Below are 19,620 nucleotides of genomic sequence, written 5' to 3'. Positions count from 1 at the left end.
GTTGCTCTTATGAAGTGGCGCAAAGTGTCCTGCGATTGGGTAACCCTGTATCACGTGGTCAATGAGGTGATGTCACTGATACGCACAGACTTCCGGCAACAAATCCATAGTCACGTGATCCTGTGCAGTGAGTGACATCCGGGACCGGCGAGAAGGTTTGTATGTGTGCATATATACACAATGGGGGAGGGGGGGAGAGAGAGAGGGTGTGTATGTATATATACAATGAGGGTGGGGGAGGGGGTATACAGTATATATCTATATATATCTATATATATATATATGGGAGAGAGTGGGTGTATGTATATACAATGGGAGGGGGAAGAGGGTGTGTATATATATCTATATCTATATATATATCTATATATATATATATATATATATATATCCAATGCTTAATTAGTATCCTTAAAATATCCTCAAAGGATGCGGTGTAGGACATTTTGATGCAGCCATTTCGCAGCAGGTAAAGTGTTTGTTCCTTAACCCCTTACCTGATTACCCTAATAATGTACGCTGTTAATCCCTTACCTTAAAAACGTACCCTGTTAACCCCTTACCTTTTTACAATAAAATGTACCCCGATAACCCCCTTACCATAGAAATGTACCCTGTTAACACCTTACCCCTAAACCCTTAAAATCCTAAACTTAAGTACTTTCACTAAAAACCTTAACCCATTAACCTCTTACCCTAACAACCCTAAATTTAACCCCTTATCCTAACACTAATCACCTAACTCAGGGCCTAAATAGCCAGCGACTGAACAGCGGTAGCCAGCTGTCCCTCGGTGGCTGAACGGCAGCAGCGAAACATAGTCCTATTCCACAAGGAATGTACATATTGTTGCAAACAAAAGTCTATGTACTGTGTGGTTAATAGTTAAAGAGTAGTTGGTCTTCATGGATGATTTTATGTATTTGTGGATCTTGGGGAGAAAGTAGAAGACTAGAATTCTAGGTTTATTAATTAAAGTAAATTATTATTCTTTGTCAGAATCCCTCATCTAAAAGTTTTATTTAAAAAAACCTATTAGTTTGAACTACTTCTAGTTCTGTGTTTTATTTAATAACCTTTTAATTATATACTTATGTAACCCCTCTATTTCCACAGTCCATATGTGCTCTAGTGGGCCCTGAGGCTGTCCTCCCTACGGCTGCGCTTATAGCGACTGTGATGCGACGTCGCGTCATAACGAATGCATTGTCACCGTCGTCGTCGGAGCTTGTAGTGCACACGACGGCGCGACCAAGCGACAGCACTACCAAAAATCTGGTAGTCACTGTTATTTGATTTTTTTCGGCAACGGTCTCTCCATGTGGCCAATCAGAGAGATTCTCTGTCCCTCTGACTTTCCCTTTTATGACGTCACTGGCCTTGTAGCCAGCGTCGCCTAAACTTGAATTGCAACTATCACAATGGCGACGGGTGACATCATCGGTCGCGTCACTGGCACTATAAGCGCAGCCTTAGGCTAGGTCCCCAGTACATGCTGCAGCGTGTGCTACAGCGTGCGCTGCAGGAACAAGAACCGCCCTTCAATGGGGCCAGGCCCACTAGCTACCTTGGTGCGAATTTGCCGCTGCAATGCACGACCAGAAAACCTTCAAGACTAATTCAAGCCTATGAACAAAACAGGAATAAAAATTACCCATCAATATTCTAGAGGCAAGTGCGATGTTCAAGGCCTTGACATTGTTTTTCCAAACAATAAAGAAGTTAGCGGTAATGATTTATTCAGAGAACATGACGACGGTATCTTATGTAAATCATCAAGGAGGCACAAGAAGCCAGTCTTCAGCCAAAGAAGTCACGAGACTGCTCAGGTGGACAGATTCAAATCTGAACTTTCTATCCGCCATTCATGTTGCAGAGAGAGAGACTATACAAGCAGACTTTCTACGTCGAAACATAATAGACCAAGGAGAATGAATACATTCAGTAACCAATCAAATAGTGGAGAAATGGGGAAAGCCCTCAGTAGATCTAATGGCAAAGACTCACAATTCCAAATGTGAGAAATTCTATTCAAGGAAACAAGACCAAGGGCAATATAGACAGACGCTCAATCCATGAAATGAAATGTATCCCTGGTGTACATTTTTCATCCATTCCCTATACTACACATATTCTGGAGAAAATCAGGCTGCACAAAGTGGATCGTTCCATTCGATGGGGGGGCACATCCATTAAAAAAACAAAAATACAAAATATAGTGTATTCGTTTTTAAGATATTCAAGAATATGAATGGTGTAAAGCATCCCAATGCACTCACATGTAGATGCAAAAAGGTGAGTCTTAAGTAAATAGTCCTCAGCATGGTAGAAGTGAAGAGAAAATAAGAAGAAATATAATGTAGTAGTTTTTAATAATGACAATAACATCTTAATACAATGTTTGCATCTACATGTGAGTTCATTGGGATGTTTTACATCATTCATATTAATCCTGAAGTACTGTAAAACATACAGGACACCTGCAAGCTCATATTGAACCCCCAAAATAACCACAACATATATATATATAAGCATATAAGTGTCACAGAGGAGTGCTACTGAGCATGGCGATATATATTTAAAACCAGAGACAGAACATGAAACACAGAGCTCAGTGCACATCCAGTGAAACGTATACACGGTACAGTGCCTAAATATACATGTATAGATATCTATTAAATAAAATGGTCTTTTAGTTTAACATTTTGGCCAAAGTGTTGTAAGCCCCTGAGCCACTACACGGCAGACCACATCTCAAGGGTCCCTAACACTAATATAAATTCTTAATAACCTGTGCATTACCAGGAAGAATGATTTATAATAAATCTGTCAAAATTAGTTGCATAGTTCTAAGTCTGATTGAAGCTTTTATTAACCTGTACATTACCAGGAAAAGCACTCTGTATTAGATTTGTCACAATCATACTGCAATCAAGCAAGTTCCCCTGAGAGTGGGAGATGCTATGGAGTGAGCTTTTAACCATTTAAATGTGGGAGGGGGTGAGCTTCAACAAGATAGGAAGAGCCACCCTCCAATCAGCTAAGACCAGCTGAACAATTCTTAGCTGATTGGAGGGTGGCTCTTCCTATCTTGTTGAAGCTCACCCCCTCCCACATTTAAATGGCTAAAAGCTCACTGCATAGAATCTCCCACTCTCAGGGGAACTTGCTTGCTTGCAGTATGATTGTGACAAATCTAATACAGAGTGCTTTTCCTGGTAATGTACAGGTTAATAAAAGCTTCAATCAGACTTAGAACTATGCAACTAATTTTGACAGATTTATTATAAATCATTCTTCCTGGTAATACACAGGTTATTAAGAATTTATATTAGTGTTAGGGACCCTTGAGATGTGGTCTGCCGTGTAGTGGCTCAGGGGCTTACAACACTTTGGCCAAAATGTTAAACTAAAAGACCATTTTATTTAATAGATATCTATACATGTATATTTAGCCACTGTGCCGTGTATAAGTTTCACTGGATGTGCACTGAGCTCTGTCTGTGTTTCATGTTCTGTCTCTGGTTTTAAATAATCCTGAAGTACTACATTATATTCTGTATCTTTGTTTTTTATTGATGTGCTCCCCCATTGAATGGAACCACTTTGTGGCTGTTGGGAAAGTCTTGAAGGAGCAGCAGAATAAATACAAAGGTTTAGAGCAGGGGTTCTCAACTCCAGTCCTCAAGGCCCACCAACAGGTCAGGTGTTAAGGATATCCCTGCTTCAGCATAGGTGGCTCAATCTGTGGCTCAGTTTTTCAACTGAGCCACGGATTGAGTCACCTGTGCTGAAGCTGGGATATCCTTTAAACCCGACTTGACATGGAGAGAAAACGAGAAACAAAATTTTCGGTAATTGCTGAGCAACGCTGGGTACTTTTAGCTAGTCTATCAATAAATAGGAAATGTTAAGCAGTACAGAGGATAGATAACCCAGTAATGCCTGAGGTCATAATGATCATGAACCATATCAAGGGTCAGCACCACAACCACTCTCGGCTCTCTCTGTGCATGTCCAGTTTGGGCATTTCTGATGTGTTGTCATGTGATTTCTGCAGGACTTGTGACCAAAGCGTCACTGACACAGACTGAATGGCGACTGCGGATGATCTGAAGTTTCAAGGTGAGGACCACAGTGACAGTAAGAGCGAGCATGGTCATTCTGTGGCGTTGTTCCTCCTGCACAGTGTCTGAGCTGGGTGACTGTCCACTTCCACTAAAGGCATACAGTGGAGTCTGCACGTGGAACAGAACTTAGCTCAGTCTTCTAACCTCTAAACTATTTCCTTTCTCATAGCCCTTTATCCAAAGATATGCGCTTGTTTTTATTTTGAATGTTTGGGAGTCTATAAAATGCATACCATCCTCCCTCATGTATGTGTGCTCTGTCTACACGTGTGCGTGCTCTTTGCAGACAGAGCTCCGATAACGTGCCTGTGCTCAGGAGATGTTTGTTTGTTTCAGAGTTTGATGACGCAGCTAATCTGCTGACTGCAAACCCAGATGCCACAACGGTGAGTATCGGCGAGTCCGGGGGCCAGCACGGGCACAGGATGGAGGACGAGGAGGAAGACTCGGATAAAACGGAGGCGAGTCACCTGACACAACCTGTTACACCTGGGACCAGGGATTTTTATATTGCAAAATACCGATTAGCAATCTCTTATCTGTACTGCTCTACAGAATATGGTGGTGCTAGATAAATGGTGTTAATAACAGCTGATAATTTCTTTATTAAACCAGCGCAGGACATAGTTAGGTGTCCACCTAGAATAGTATTAATAAACAGTCTTGTTTTGTGTGTGTGAATAGCCTGAAATAAATTTGGAATCAGTATAGAAAATGTGTGAATATTGGTGCAATTCACTTTGTGCACAGTAATGGTGAAAACGTGTTGGCTTTTTTTTCTTCATAAAAAAATTACTATTTTTCACTAGTCTACAACAGAAATGACTGAGCAAACTAACCTCAGAAATATAATATAAACTTGGTTCCTCCTTTTGGAATCTTTTTCCAAATCTGCTATAATTATAAATGGCGTCACTGCGCTGCTTTGGGTTCCTCTAAAGTAGGATTTCTGTAAGTTTCTACATTTTAAGCGCATTAGTTTGTAATGTTGCATGATCTACATCCATATGTGTCGTGAATGGTAATTGATGCACATTCACTCCAAATGTTTGACCCCTAACACTTCCTTACACTGATATTTTGCTGCATTGTTCCCTCTGCCAGGGACCGTTGTGATATTCTGCATTAGAACGGGATATGTTGTGTTACATCTCTACACTTGAATAAGCAGCTTGTATGTTTCTGGCTTGTAGTTGCTTGCCGGGCAGAAGAAAAGCGCCCCCTTCTGGACGTTTGATTATTATCAGACATTCTTCGACGTCGACACTTACCAAGTGAGTAACGAGCTGCAGCACATAGTAGAGAAGGAGGGTGATTAGTGATTATCGTTCGCTGCACAGGCACTAATACGATGGGCGTGTGAGCAGAGATCCTGCACTGGGGGATATACAGGAGAACTAAATATGTATATATGATCCCTGTGTGGGCTTAGTCAATGTTTCTGCTAATAGGTTATACACCCCCCGTAAAGTCTGTGTTTCTGCTCTCTGAATCTAACGCTTTACAACAGGTTCTGGATAGAATTAAAGGCTCCGTTTTACCAATACCCGGAAGAAACTTTGTACGGCTGTATATCCGCAGCAACCCTGACCTGTACGGTGAGTAATGCACCCCACACCCCACCCCATTGTACACTGAGTCACGTATCCCTGTATCCCTTCCCCAAAGTGATGTGTTGATGCACTCCCGCACCCGATTGTACACATAGTGATGTATCTGTGCACCCCCTCACCCCATTGTACAGTGAGTGATATATCGCTGCACCCCCCTCCCCCATCCCATTGTACTCTCTCGCCCCCCCCACCCACATACACAGAGTGATGTTAAACTCGGTCTTGGAAAAATTCCCAACCCACGAATGTTTTGTTTGTCCAGAGATGGTTCTACTCTATCTTTTGTAATAGTTACCTTGCAAATATGGTTGTTAAAATGTCCACTTTGTAAGATCCGCTTCCTGTCACAGCATCACAAACTAGTCTCTCCCTTCCATGGAACTTTTTCTATATCTATTTATATTTCGGAAGCTGTGATCAGCTGTTACATTCAATTGGAGATTTCTGCTGTACAAAACTAAATATAAAGTATTAATGATGGCACTTGCATAGACTTGTGCTAATAGTTATCAATTATTTCATAGAAACCGAGCAACATTTCAGTCCCTAGGTGTTCCTTTTTCAAGATACTGGCAAGTGAACAGAGTGTACGTTAAATACCTGTAGCCGTACGCCACGAGACAAACTGGCGCCAAATCCTGCAACCTGCGTTACCAGGGAACACATTGAAAACACCGCAGGTGTGTGTGAGGGTAGATATGCAAGTAAACCCAACTACATATCTCTATATAGACATCGCCCCTTCGAGGGCTCTATTTGGATACTGCATCATCGCATTGAACTTTGCTAACTCGGCCTGCAATGTGTCCAGATCCCTACCTACAATTCCAGTATTGTGTGATCCATGGAGGGACGGACGAGAGCTTCATCCAGTTACCTGTCTCTACATAGACCAGGTTTTCCGGACGACCATGTGATCAGGACACTGGAAGGTGTGAAAACTGAACTTCATATCACTTGACCAGTGTTAAAATGCTTGCTGGGACCCTGCCTACACACCCAGCAGTACTGCGCATGGAGAGGCTGGTTAGGGCTCTTATACTTTTACATTTTTTCAATGTACTTTGGAATGTGCTTACAGTGCAATTGCCCTCCGTCCGTTGTCTCGTGTAATTCATGAATTCAAACACCAGCATTACTCTTCTATGCACATCATTTACTTTTAGTATTATCTGCTCTTTGTGACATCTCTATTAACAGGGATATTTTTTTGTACTATACAATGGACTCGCCTTAACATCCTTCACTATCCCCGATACGGACTACTCTCACCATTCACCTCGCACTAATGTTGGAGCTTTTTTTGGGGGGGGGGGAGTAGTTTCTTTGAAAATATTTTCAGCATTGGTCAACTATCTATCGAATGTACCAAAAAATGTCCATTGAGTAAGCAAACATAATATATACACATACTGTAATATATATATATTATATACATAGTATACATAATATCCCACCTACAAATAGGATTTCTTGCATCAGGAGGCACGAATATTGTTTAATCTACCTACAGTATGTATGATAAAGTGGCCTCTTCCCGTTGGCTTCGTTTGTTGGTTGGTTACATACGTGACGGCCTTGAATACGATTTGCTACAACCTGCTACTTCTAGACGTTGCGCTATAATAACCCTGTGCCACTTTATCTGTTCATATCGGCTGTTACCTGACATAACCCTTTCGGATTTACTAATCTTACACTTCATTGAGATGAGATTCTAGAGATCCCATTAACGGAGACTGCTTAAGTAAGTACTACAAACGCATGTAGTTTCTGTAACCTCTATCTCCTGAACTTGGGGAAATATTTTCTGTTACAGCAAGATTTTTTTGTTTGCTGTTGCTCTTTATTTTTTCCTTTGGTTCCTGCTATATCGTTTGTTTTTATTTACCTGCATTTCTACGCTGTAACCTGTGGTATATACTATTCGTTGCCTCGCAACGCCAATTGCAGAGTTTTGGCGCCAATTCTGTCCTATGGCGTCAGGATACCCGTATTGATCGTACTCTGTTCACTTGCCGGTTTCTTGCCAAAAGTCAAAATTATCACTGCTGGCACAAGTCCATGAGCGTGCCGTCACTACTATTTCTGCCTGTACTGCTCCACCTGTTCTCTGGATCATTGTACCCCCGTCACAAAAAGATATTCAGTGATTGTGAGTCCTCTTCACATACTGTACAAAACTGAACAGATTCACAATTTCTCACACTTTTACCCCCCTCCGTATGCCGAGTGTGGTTTATCGCTACAATTGTAACGCCTGTAACATGGCTGCTTTAGGTCCGTTCTGGATCTGTGCCACGCTGGTTTTCACCATCGCCATCAGTGGAAATCTGTCCAACTTCCTGATGCATCTGGGCCAGCCACAATATCACTACGTGCCTGAGTTCAGGAAAGGTGAGTGACATCTGACCCGCGGGAGGTGACTGGCTGCTCCTGTGTTCTGTCTGCTGGTACTTATGTCTATGTTGTGTTCACAAGGTGGCGGGAGGTGTACTGCTCACGGTAAGGAGAGTAACCAGCCATACGTGGTGCAGCTACTTCCAAGCCGTGTCTTCAGACTGAGTTCTCCTCTCTGTGGAGGAGTTACAGATATTCCGTGGTGGTGTTCAGTGTTGCATGCACATGTCTGAAAGGTTGGAGGTGCTTGTTCATTTTCTGGGACTTTGACATGTGTAGAGACAGGACTGGCAACAGAACTATTTGGGCCCAGAACAAATTTGAAAAAGGCCCCCGCATATGTTAGAACATAGAGATACTGTGTCGTATGAAGCTAAATATTTATTTTCTGCAGAATACATTTGTGAAGATGTGCTCAGTATCATTACATGAAGTTGTATATTTATTGTGTGGAGACTTGATGTGTGAGGAGAGGCTGACCATTAACAAATTAAGATAGGTGTTATCTGGCGAATGGATGTATGGTGATGCTCGGTACTATTGTACAATGCAACATGTTTACATTAAAGGGCAGACAAACCCATCCTCTTCAGTGTTTACCCCAGACCCCATGTTCTCCCATCCCACGTCAGGCAGCGGGTCCCTGCGTGAATTTTAGTGATCACCTTGTTTGTTGCAGTGTCCATTGCTGCCACCGCTATCTATGCATACGTCTGGCTTGTGCCGCTGGCGCTCTGGGGCTTCCTCACATGGAGACAGAGCAAAGTGATGAGCATGGTGTCCTACTCCTTCCTGGAAATCGTGTGCGTTTACGGATACTCTCTATTCATCTACATCCCTGCCGCTGTGAGTGCGTCCTGCAGCCAGCCGCACTTGGGAGAACTTAGTGGAATGCACAGCAAGGACACTGAGGACCTGTAACTGCTTCTCATCTGATAAATACATCATTTGTTTGTGCAAACATCACATCAGGAAGCAAAGTGCTCCAGAATACTCCTCAGGTTAAATAGCGCCTGCGAAATCTTATAACTTCCAGAGTGCACTGCACCGCAAACCCTTCCAGAGCAAGTACATGGCAGGTCCTTCTCACACGCCCTATAGACTGAAAGAGTACCAGCTGCAGCTTAAAGTAGAGCAATTTCAGCATCTTGTTTCTCCTCAGAAATCATATTATACATCTCATAATGGATGCTGTTACTGAAAATCATTATAACCTCCTCTCCCTAACATTACTCCAAATCATTATTACCAGTCTCTGTTCTCTCCGATAGTATCTCATATTATTTTGACCTCTTCTCTCTGTCATTACTGTGGAGTTATAGTTACTTCTCTCTGCCATTACTCTGTGATAATATCTTCCTCTCTTGGACATTACTCTCAGTGGGGATATCTTCCTCTCCCTGACATTATTCCCGGTGGGGATATCTTCCTCTCCCTGACATTACTCCCGGTGGGGATAGCTTCCTCTCTTGGACATTACTCTCGGTGCCGATATCTTCCTCTCCCTGACATTACTCTCGGTGGGGATATCTTCCTCTCCCTGACATTACTCTCGGTGGGGATATCTTCCTCTCCCTGACATTACTCGGTGGGGATATCTTCCTCTCTCGGAAATTACTCTCGGTGAAGATAGCTTTCTCTCCCTGACATTACTCTGACTCATTATCTCCTTTCTGTGCAGGTGCTGTGGATTATTCCCCCTGAGGCATTGCGCTGGGTCATTATGGCATTTGCCATGTGCCTCTCTGGGACTGTCCTCATGCTGACGTTTTGGCCAGCCGTGCGTGAGGATAACCGCAGGATCGCAGTCACAACCATGGTCACCATCATGCTCCTCCATGCGCTGCTGGCAGTTGGCTTCAAGGTAAGTCACTGCTTAGCTTCACCACTTCCCCGCTAGCGCATTGTATAGCTACCTAGTGAGAATGAGTAGCTGAACCATTGGACAGTGAAGATTTAATGTTGCACCATGAAGAGATGATTAAAATATGTGGTGAGAGTCTTCTTAACTAGAGTGCCACCTTCTACATATACCTCCTCAAACAAAGCTAGATACAACACATGGAGAGTTGGTTACCTGTGCACAAAAGAACCACAACTGAGATGCCTAGGATATATGCTAATTTGTCATTTTGAATATACTTTGCATATCCAAAATAGCTCATCCTCCCTTTTTTGGTCAAGAATCCCAAAAAAAACAAACATTGTCCATGCGCAAAAACTGCATATTCGCAGCGGCTTCGAATGTGGGCAAAGTATCTCCAGTGTGTTACTGTCACATTGTAAACATGGCAATCCCAGAAGTCATAATGCTGGCTGGTGCACTGCGACTCGCAGACTCATTCTTCTCACTCCGTCTTCTACGGCTCACACAGGCAGGTCACACCCTCCATAAAATGAGGCGTCGGAATGTAAATCCTGTGTATAGTATTCTCTATATGAGTGACGGAGACATGCGTTCGCCATGTGACGGCCTGTGTAAAATGTAAATGTATGCATTTCTTCTTTAGGTGTATTTCTTTGATCCTCCAGAGAAGGACCATGCAACACACAAGGAGGCCACTCTAAATGCAACAAAGGGAACAGCGCAGGCTCAATGACTGGAGGTAAGTGTAGAAACACAATGTTTTTGTTACTAGTAAAGATACATTGAGATACAAAGCTGCTTTTTTAAATATATATTTTTAAATATATACAGTGTGTATACCTCTCTCTCTATATAGTGTGTATGTGTGTGTGTGTGTGTGTGTGTATATATATATATATATGTATGTACATGTACATGCAGATGAGCATACAGTTGTATTTACATTTGTGTATATATATAGATATATATATATTTATATATATATATATATCTATATATATATACACAAATGTAAATACAACTGTATGCTCATCTGCATGTCTTAGGCAGGTCTGCAACCCCGCCTTTCCCCATTATCACCCAGCACACAGCACTTCCACTGCACCAAGGGATTCTGGGAAATTACATGCAAATGAGCCACTTTTTGCTTCAAAAACCATTTTTAACATGGTTCCCTATAGGCTTAAGCTTGCTGCATGGTCACAGCTTTGAGCACAGCCAGGGTTAAGGTGCATACCCAGAAAACCACCCACAGACAGCTGTTTTGACCTTAATGGGTCTCATCAGTGTGGGGTTGATTAACTGGGTATGCAAAGAAGCTAAAGGATGGGCCAACCATATATATATACAGTGTTCGACAATCCTATACATTTACACGCCCGGGGCGAGAGGATTTAACTTCCGGGCGAGTAAATATTGGCCCAAGCAGCACACGTGTTTGTTTTTTTAATTTCCCCCGCTCGCGCTGCTGTTTTTCCCGCGCTCGCGCTGGAGAAAAAAAAAAAAAAAAAGCCGGAGGCGGGTTCATGTTGTTGGGGGAGATTACCCCGCCTCCGGCTCTCTGAGCAGTGCCTTCGCTCCTCCCCCGCCTCTCAGCAATACTTTCCCTCCTCACCGCTTCCACTCCTCCCCCTTCCGGCAGCCAGCCCCTTCCGCGCCTGTCTGCCTCAGGCCCCTGCAGGGCCGTCTGTCGCCTCCTCTCCCATCGAGCCACCCGCCACCTCCCCCCCCCCACCCCAATCTCTCCCGGCCTCAGTGACCCCCCCTCACCCCAATCTCTCCCAGCCTCAGTGACCCCCCCCTCACCCCAATCTCTCCCGGCCTCAGTGACCCCCCCCCCTCACCCCAATCTCTCCCGGCCTCCGTGACCCCCCCTCTCACCCCAATCTCTCCCGGCCTCCGTGACCCCCCCTCACCCCAATCTCTCCCGGCCTCCGTGACCCCCCCCCCCGACACCCCAATCTCCCCCCCCCCCCGACACCCCAAATCTCCCCACTCACTCCCGATCTCACCTCCAACTCCGTGTCCCTGGCCTCCGTGACCCCGCGTGGCAGCTCCGCCAGGTCGGTGACCCGGATCAGCCCGTCGTGAGAAGATGGTCTCCTCCTTCACCGACAGCCACTGAGCTGAGGCTGCCGCTGCCCCCATGTCCCGGCGTGTCTGACACCCGGTAACCAGCCGCATCACTAGCCCCCCCACTCCTCTCTCCCCTGTGTCCGGATCCCTCACTGCCACCCGGTGACCCGCAGCGACAGCCGCCGAGGCCGAGGGTGACACCCGGCCTGCCGCTTCCTCGGCTGTCACAGAGACCGGAGACTACAGCGATCCACGGTGTGTAGGGGGGGGGGGAGAGGAGTGTGTGTGTGTGTGTGTGTGTGTGTGTGTGTAGGGGGGGGAGAGAGAGTGTGTGTGTGTGTGTGTGTAGGGGGTGGGAGAGAGAGACCACAAGTAGTCAGTCACCTACCTACCCACCCACCCACCCAGTCAGTCAGTCACCTACCCACCCAGTCAGTCACCCAGTCAGTCAGTCACCTACCCACCCACCCACCCAGTCAGTCACCTACCCAGTCAGTCAGTCACCTACCCACCCAGTCAGTCACCTACCCAGTCAGTCAGTCACCTACCCACCCAGTCAGTCACCTACCCACCCAGTCAGTCACCTACCCACCCAGTCAGTCACCTACCCACCCAGTCAGTCACCTACCTACCCACCCAGTCAGTCAGTCACCTAAAGTCAGTCACCTACCCAGTCAGTCAGTCAGTCTCCCTCTCTCCCCCACACTCTCTCTCCCCCCACACTCTCTCTCCCCCCACACTCTCTCTCCCCCCACACTCTCTCTCTCCCCCCCCACACTCTCTCTCTCCCCCACACTCTCTCTCTCCCCCACACTCTCTCCCCCACACTCTCTCTCTCCCCCACACGCTCTCTCTCCCCCACACTCTCTCTCTCCCCCACGCTCTCTCTCCCCCACGCTCTCTCTCCCCCACATGCTCTCTCTCCCCCACACGCTCTCTCTCCCCCACACTCTCTCCCCCACACTCTCTCTCTCCCCCACACTCTCTCTCTCCCCCACATTCTCTCTCTCCCCCACATTCTCTCTCTCCCCCACACTCTCTCTCTCCCCCACTCTCTCTCCCCCACTCTCTCTCCCCCACTCTCTCTCCCCCACTCTCTCTCCCCCACTCTCCCCCACACTCTCTCCCCCACACTCTCTCTCTCCCCCACTCTCTCTCTCTCCCCCACACTCTCTCTCTCTCCCTCTCTCCCCCTCTCTCCCTCTCTCCCCCACACTCTCTCCCTCACACTCTCTCTCTCACTCACACTCTCTCTCTCTCTCTCTCCCTCACACTCTCTCTCCCTCACTCTCTCTCTCCCTCACACTCTCTGTCACCCACACTCTGGATCTGGATATCTTATTTACCCTATATATCTTAACTGCCCTATACTACACTGAAATAACCTATACTGCTTTCTTCCAGATCTGATTCAAGCTTCACACGGAAGACATCGGAAGACAGGTAGGGAACACATCCTCTCCAATGTATAACATTGTGGGAGTGAGGGTACCTGGACATTGAGGGACTGCGGATCAGGTAAGATCCCAGGCGGGATTGCTGCTTTAGATATTGTGAAGCGGGGACGTCCAGACACTGGTTAAGGGGTTCAGGAAACTAGTCATTCAAACCTGGCTTTTATTTCTAGATCCGACATTTACACACACACACACGCACACGTAACAAGGACTAATTGTAGTATAATGTAATACAATAAATACATTTATGTCAAAAACGAATGTTGTTCTGACTAGGAATTTATTAAATGTATTTTATTTATATATTTTATTTTAAAGCTGGACTAGGGGTGGGGTTGAGGGCGGGACTAGGGGCGGGGTTGAGGGCGGGACTAGGTGGCGAGTAGATTTTTTGGTTGGGCGAGTAGATTTTTGGGTGATTTGTTGAACACTGTATATATATATATATATATATATATCTATAATCACTTCTCATATTTATTTATATAAAATGTTTTACCAGGAAGTAATACATTGAGAGTTACTCGTTTTCAAGTATGTCCTGGGCACAGAATTATGATGACAATGCATGGTTACATTAAATGAACAGAGGTTCTAAAGTTAATTCACAGACATTTTGTGGACAGTTAGAGTTGGAAAATTGGGTACAGGAGATAAAAGGGCTGGTGAGTTTCAGACTGAAACTAGAGCAGCTTTAACATCGGCAAACGGCAGCCAAATAGCTCACACCCTTTGGCTGCCCTTCGGCTGCACCAAAGGTTGTACGCCTTTGGGGCGACGCAGATGTAGACTGAAGGGTTTCAGATTGAATACAGCTGTGGTTTCAAAGTCCTTTGTCCTCTGGGTCATTAACATTCCAGAGAGTGGGGCTGACGAAACACAGCAGTAAGCAAACGCAGATATTAACCCTAAGCACGCTGGTTCTATCCAGAGGGGAGCAGCTTTTGGGGAACCCCATCAGACGTCCGCCTTTGGGGGGAATGAACCGTGTTCAGGGCTAGGATTAAAAGTGATCTTTTAAAGTGATTATGAATAGATCCACAACAGAGTGCCAAGCTTTGGGACGCTTTGGCTCCCAGCCATCTTTTGTGAATGTGGAACCTTGTTTTTTACTCGTTGTTTGTTTTCCAGGCACTTTCCCTCCGTGTCGCTGCATAAAACAGGAGCTTAACTTCAGAATGACTTTGGTGGATGGGACACTAAATGCTTTAAAGTGTGGTCTCCCTTTGTGTGACTGCATCATTGTTTCTTCAGCTCCCCTCTCATGTTTTATTCCGGGGCCCAAGTTTATTTCCGGGATGATTTGGGTTCTGCACAAGGGTCTGTATGATCTGTGAAAATATTTAATCAATTGCTCCAGAGACATTACACAGTGGAAGGTCTACACCAATCGTATGCCCCAGGTGTGCGTAGTATGAACACTCCGTGGGGAATATGTAGAAGACACCAAAGATCTTCATTCCTAGCTACCATCTATAAACATGCTAAGGAATCATCTCCTGCCATCTTGCTATACCATGACACTATGCTCGCCTCTCGTTCAGACAGATGTCCTTTGTACAAGCAACATAACATTCCTTAGAAAAAAAAGGATTGTTACTCTGCACCAAACCTTATTTATGTTTCAAATGAAAATAAGTCAGACCTTAAAAGTATGACTATAAGCCCATCACCTTCCAGAGCTCAGTCTGCAGAGGGATCCGGATTTCTTCCTTGATATTTATACTTTATATTCAGTTCCTTTGAACGTCCTCACCTGGAAAGTTAAAGATTATAACTTGCCGACAACTTGGATTCTGTTTTTGTACAACTTCATTTGCTATATATTTTTAAGGTGTTCTGCAGGTGGAAGTTTACATTCGCTGCTCCAGGCTGGGATTGGAGCTGGGACACTGCAATTATCTCTATGAGGGACGGAGATCAATCAGATCGTTACTGTGTTTCAGCAAAAAAATAAATATATGATTTTAAAATCGTTTACTTTAGGTGAATTGGTGATGTGTACAGAGCATGGTATGCGTGTGCAGAGCTGAGTGCTTTGTGTGTATAGCACTCTGTGAGTACATACGCTAAGCAGTGTGTAGCACTGGGTTTGTGTACGTGTGAGTCGGGTGTAGTACTCTGGTTGTACATGTGCTGAGCAGTGTATAGCACTGTGTGTATGTGTGCTCTGAGCCGTGTCATTGTGCACGTGTGGCCAGGCAACAGGCATGAGAGCATAGTTTTATACTGTATATTTATATTATATATCATTGGAAAACAATGAAGTATTGTTTTATATAGTACCTTTAATAACTTTGATACATTTTTGATTTAACTTTTTAATTTAAACCAATACACTGATGCTTAATATTTAATCATTGCAATGTAATGCATCATTACTTCAATGGTCGCTGCCTCTAATGGCTACTGTTGCCGTGGACATAAGATACATCGCTTGCGAAATTCTGATCTACAATTTACTTCCTGGTTATGACGTCATAGCATCATGACGTCATAAAGACGGGAAGTAAATTGTAGCTCAGCGGTGCACAAACTGGGGGGCGCAAGATTATTTAGGGGGGCGAAGGCGGCGTGCAGGGAAACCTGGAGGCGGGCAGAGCTGTGCACGGGCGTTCAAAAGCTCGGTGCTGCTGCTGCTTCTCTGTGCTGTGGCTTGGTGCGGGGGCGGGGCCTTCCCTGCACACAGTCATCCCCTCCTCCTCCAGTCTGTTTCTCCACAGGAGCATGCTTGGTACTTCCCTCCCCCCAGGAGAAAGTGTATGACTTGTGAGTATGTGTCTTGTGTTTGTGTGTGTGTTGTTTGTGATTGTATGTGTGTACGTCTTTATTTATATAGCGCCATTAGTGTACATAGCGCTTCACATTAGTAATACATGTGACAATCATATAAATTACAAATAATACAAATAACAGGTCATGGGAATAAGTGCTTCAGACATAAAAGTAACATTTCGGAAGAGGAGTCCCTGCTCCGGAGATGTAATTGGTGGGGAGAACTTAGAGACAATAGGAGGGCATTCAGGTGTGTGTCTGTGTGTTGTGATTGAGTTTGGTTGTGTGTGCTGTGATTGAGGTTGTGTGTGTGAGTTGTGTCTGTGTTGGTTGTGTGGGCAGTGGATATTCACAGTTGAGTGCAAATAGCCGCACGGCTATTCACAGTTGAGTGCAAATAGCCGCACGGCTATTCGCACTCAGTAGAAAATAAAATGGAAAAAAATAAACACCCCAGCTAGGAATCGAACCCTGGTCCACTCTGCTAATGGCCTGGAGCATAACCATTGAGCTATAAGACATTATGATGCTTTTCTAGTGCATAAAGGCATAGAAACCTACTGACATTACAGTGTTCATAGCAGCTCGGCTATTCGCACTCAGTTAAGTTGAGTGCAAATAGCCGCACGGCTATTCGCACTCAGTAGAAATTAAAATGGAAAAAAATAAACACCCCAGCCATGAATCGAACCCTGGTCCACTATGCTAATGGCCTGGAGCAGGGTTTCCTGAACTTTTTTTTCCGTGACCCGGTTATTTTTGAACTTCTCCTTCGTGACCCACTAAAATTTTTATCGCCTATACTGGCCTATAGGGCCTGCACAGACACACACAGCCACTGATACACACACACACAGCCACTGATACACACGCAGCCACTGACACACGCAGCCACTGACACACACACACTGATACACACACATACAGCTACTGATACACACACATACAGCCACTGACACACACACGCAAGCCACACAGAGACACTGATACACACACACACTGATACACACACAGAGACACTAAAAGAAAAAATGGTGTATATAGCGCTAAAAATAACAAATAATATTACGGTGCAATATTGTGACCACAAAGTGTTATATCATATGTGATATTAACTAAATATGGCAAGGCTGCCAGGAAATAAACTAACCCAAACACAGTTAGTACAAAGCACAGAAGAAAACAATACAGCCCGGCGCCTCAATGTCCAAATGGAAAATGATAAATGAGTCCAAGGATATGCTGCAATGTCCAATAAGGATGATCCAGTCTTTAGACAGCAGGCTCCACAGCAGCAACCAAGATATATAATGCAGGGAAGATAAAAGGAGAAATCATAGCGTAACAAGGTATGAACAAAACATATAACACACATACACGGACACACAAACACTTATAACAATAACAGGCTGACTAATAACAGAGAATTTATTAAACAAATATAAAAAGGCAGAGAACTAACGGAGCAGGTCTAGGATCCGGTGTGTAAAACCGGAATCCTACTTACAGGAAATCCAAAGATAACAGGCAGTGGTGTATAATAAGCCTTGTCCGGCGGCAGGTAATGGTGGACGCGTGGCGCTTCAGGGAAGGCTGCAGGCGCCTCTTCCGGTCGAAGTCAGGTTGCGCGTCAGTGCAGACTACTTCTCGCGATGCCTCCCGTCCGCGACCGGAACTACGTCACACTAGGTGAAGCCGCTTGCCGAACTCGCTTCTCCTGCTTTCTGAAGCTGTGGATTTCAGCAGGGGTCTGCTCCTGATAGAGTTCGCTGACACACTGTAACTCTCAAAGGCCCAACGCGTTTCGTGCGCATGCGCACTTCAGGGGATAGTTGGCACAGTTCATGCAGACTTTATATACTATATTACAGTGTAGATCAGAAAAGGCTCCCTCATATGATAAGCACTCAATGTTAGTACACTGTGGTGAGACTTACAATAGTCTATCGGTATCAATACCTTTAGATAGAACAAAAAGGTGTGGCCCTTCTCGACCGGGTAAGTTCAGGAAAAATAATAAAATTTTATTAGTTCATTGTAGTTGATCAAGATTAAAAACACATATAAAACATTCAAACATTAAAAAACCCCGTATTGAAGTGGTTAGGTGAATTGGCAGTAAATTGCTATATTATGTTTCACCATGGGCGTCTAAATAGCGATTATCACTGTTAGTGGACAAGCAGGTAAGTATGCTCCTTCAAACCTCAATGGCGGAAGGAGTATTTATCAGAGATGTAGTCTCTATATATGTGCTGGTAAGTTGGCAAAAATACAGGTAACCTCTATCCAAGGGTGCAATGATATCTGTTCAAAAGTGTGTCTAGGGGCACTGTATAATATTTCCAAATGAATAACACAGTGGTAGATTCTAATGCCTCTTTATGGAATGTGAACGATAAGATTGAAGCCCCCAACTGCAGGCAAAACCACTTGAGACACACTTGCAGGGTATGCTGGTTAAATGCAAGTCTATATATAATACATTATTGTTCCTGCAGAGATATGGTGGATACTGGTATCTCGTGTGAACAATAGATTGTATGATGAAAGCCCCCACTGCGGGCAAAACCGCTTAGACACACACACATACAAGGTATGCTCGTTTGGTGTAAGCCTGTATACAAAACAATGTTGTCCCTACTTGCGGGTGTTGCCAAAACTAGTGGATTCACAGTCGGAATATTGATAGCTTGAGGATGTAATCACGAGTGACGTCATCAGAAGTGGCAGCGTCAGCGAACAGAGACAGCAGCATTTGGGAAGACAGGCTTGTATTGATAGCAGGTGTACAGCGACTTATATGTGTGTGCTAAGTGGCGTTTCCCACAGTGGGGGCTTCCAGCATATAACGGAACACACAAGAGATATTTGAACCTGCAATATCGCTGTTTTAGTCTCCCTGAAACGGAGCTAACTGTATTAATTACGGGATGATTACATCCTCAAGCTATCAATATTCCGACTGTGAAACCATTAGTTTTGGCAACACCCGCAAGTAGGGACAACATTGTTTTGTATACAGGCTTACACCAAATGAGCAAACCTTGTATGTGTGTGTGTCTAAGCGGTTTTGCCCGCAGTGGGGGCTTTCATCATACAATCTATTGTTCACACGAGATACCAGTATCCACCATATCTCTGCAGGAACAATAATGTATTATATATAGACTTGCATTTAACCAGCATACCCTGCAAGTGTGTCTCAAGTGGTTTTGCCCGCAGTTGGGGGCTTCAATCCTACCGTTCACATTCCATAAAGAGGCATTAGAATCTACCACTGTGTTATTCATTTGGAAATATTA

General features: G+C 44.6%; 1 protein-coding gene across 3 annotated transcripts; it reads left to right on the top strand.

Annotated features, from left to right (window-relative positions):
- The first annotated feature begins 12 nt into the window (after positions 1-12).
- On the top strand, positions 13-15,513 carry YIPF1 (Yip1 domain family member 1). 3 transcript variants are annotated; one of them, XM_075616377.1, is made up of 11 exons: positions 14-155; positions 4,058-4,122; positions 4,464-4,588; positions 5,321-5,401; positions 5,638-5,725; positions 8,021-8,137; positions 8,820-8,986; positions 9,822-10,004; positions 10,651-10,746; positions 13,488-13,526; positions 14,672-15,513. In XM_075616377.1, the coding sequence occupies exons 2-9, from the start codon at positions 4,092-4,094 to the stop codon at positions 10,738-10,740; spliced, it is 882 nt and encodes a 293-aa protein (XP_075472492.1). In that variant the 5' UTR covers positions 14-155; positions 4,058-4,091; the 3' UTR covers positions 10,741-10,746; positions 13,488-13,526; positions 14,672-15,513. The 3 variants fall into 3 exon arrangements, with proteins under 3 accessions (XP_075472490.1, XP_075472492.1, XP_075472491.1); XM_075616376.1 differs by lacking the exon at positions 13,488-13,526 and adding an exon at positions 426-466 and having other exon boundaries at positions 95-155; XM_075616375.1 differs by lacking the exon at positions 13,488-13,526 and having other exon boundaries at positions 13-155.
- Positions 15,514-19,620: the final 4,107 nt, after the last annotated feature.

The sequence above is a fragment of the Ascaphus truei genome, chromosome 10 (genome assembly GCF_040206685.1).
Source record: "Ascaphus truei isolate aAscTru1 chromosome 10, aAscTru1.hap1, whole genome shotgun sequence".
In the NCBI taxonomy this organism is placed as follows: Eukaryota; Metazoa; Chordata; class Amphibia; order Anura; family Ascaphidae; genus Ascaphus; species Ascaphus truei.
This window is presented reverse-complemented; position numbering and strand designations above follow the sequence as displayed.

What these genes read in the sequence shown, in the direction of transcription:
- YIPF1 (XM_075616375.1), top strand. Translation starts at nt 4,092, where the DNA reads ATGGCGACTGCGGATGATCTGAAGTTTCAAG. An exon ending in CAGCAACCCTGACCTGTACG is followed by an intron (nt 5,726 to 8,020) that starts GTGAGTAATGCA and finishes TGGCTGCTTTAG; the next exon opens with GTCCGTTCTGGATCTGTGCC. An exon ending in CGTGCCTGAGTTCAGGAAAG is followed by an intron (nt 8,138 to 8,819) that starts GTGAGTGACATC and finishes TGTTTGTTGCAG; the next exon opens with TGTCCATTGCTGCCACCGCT.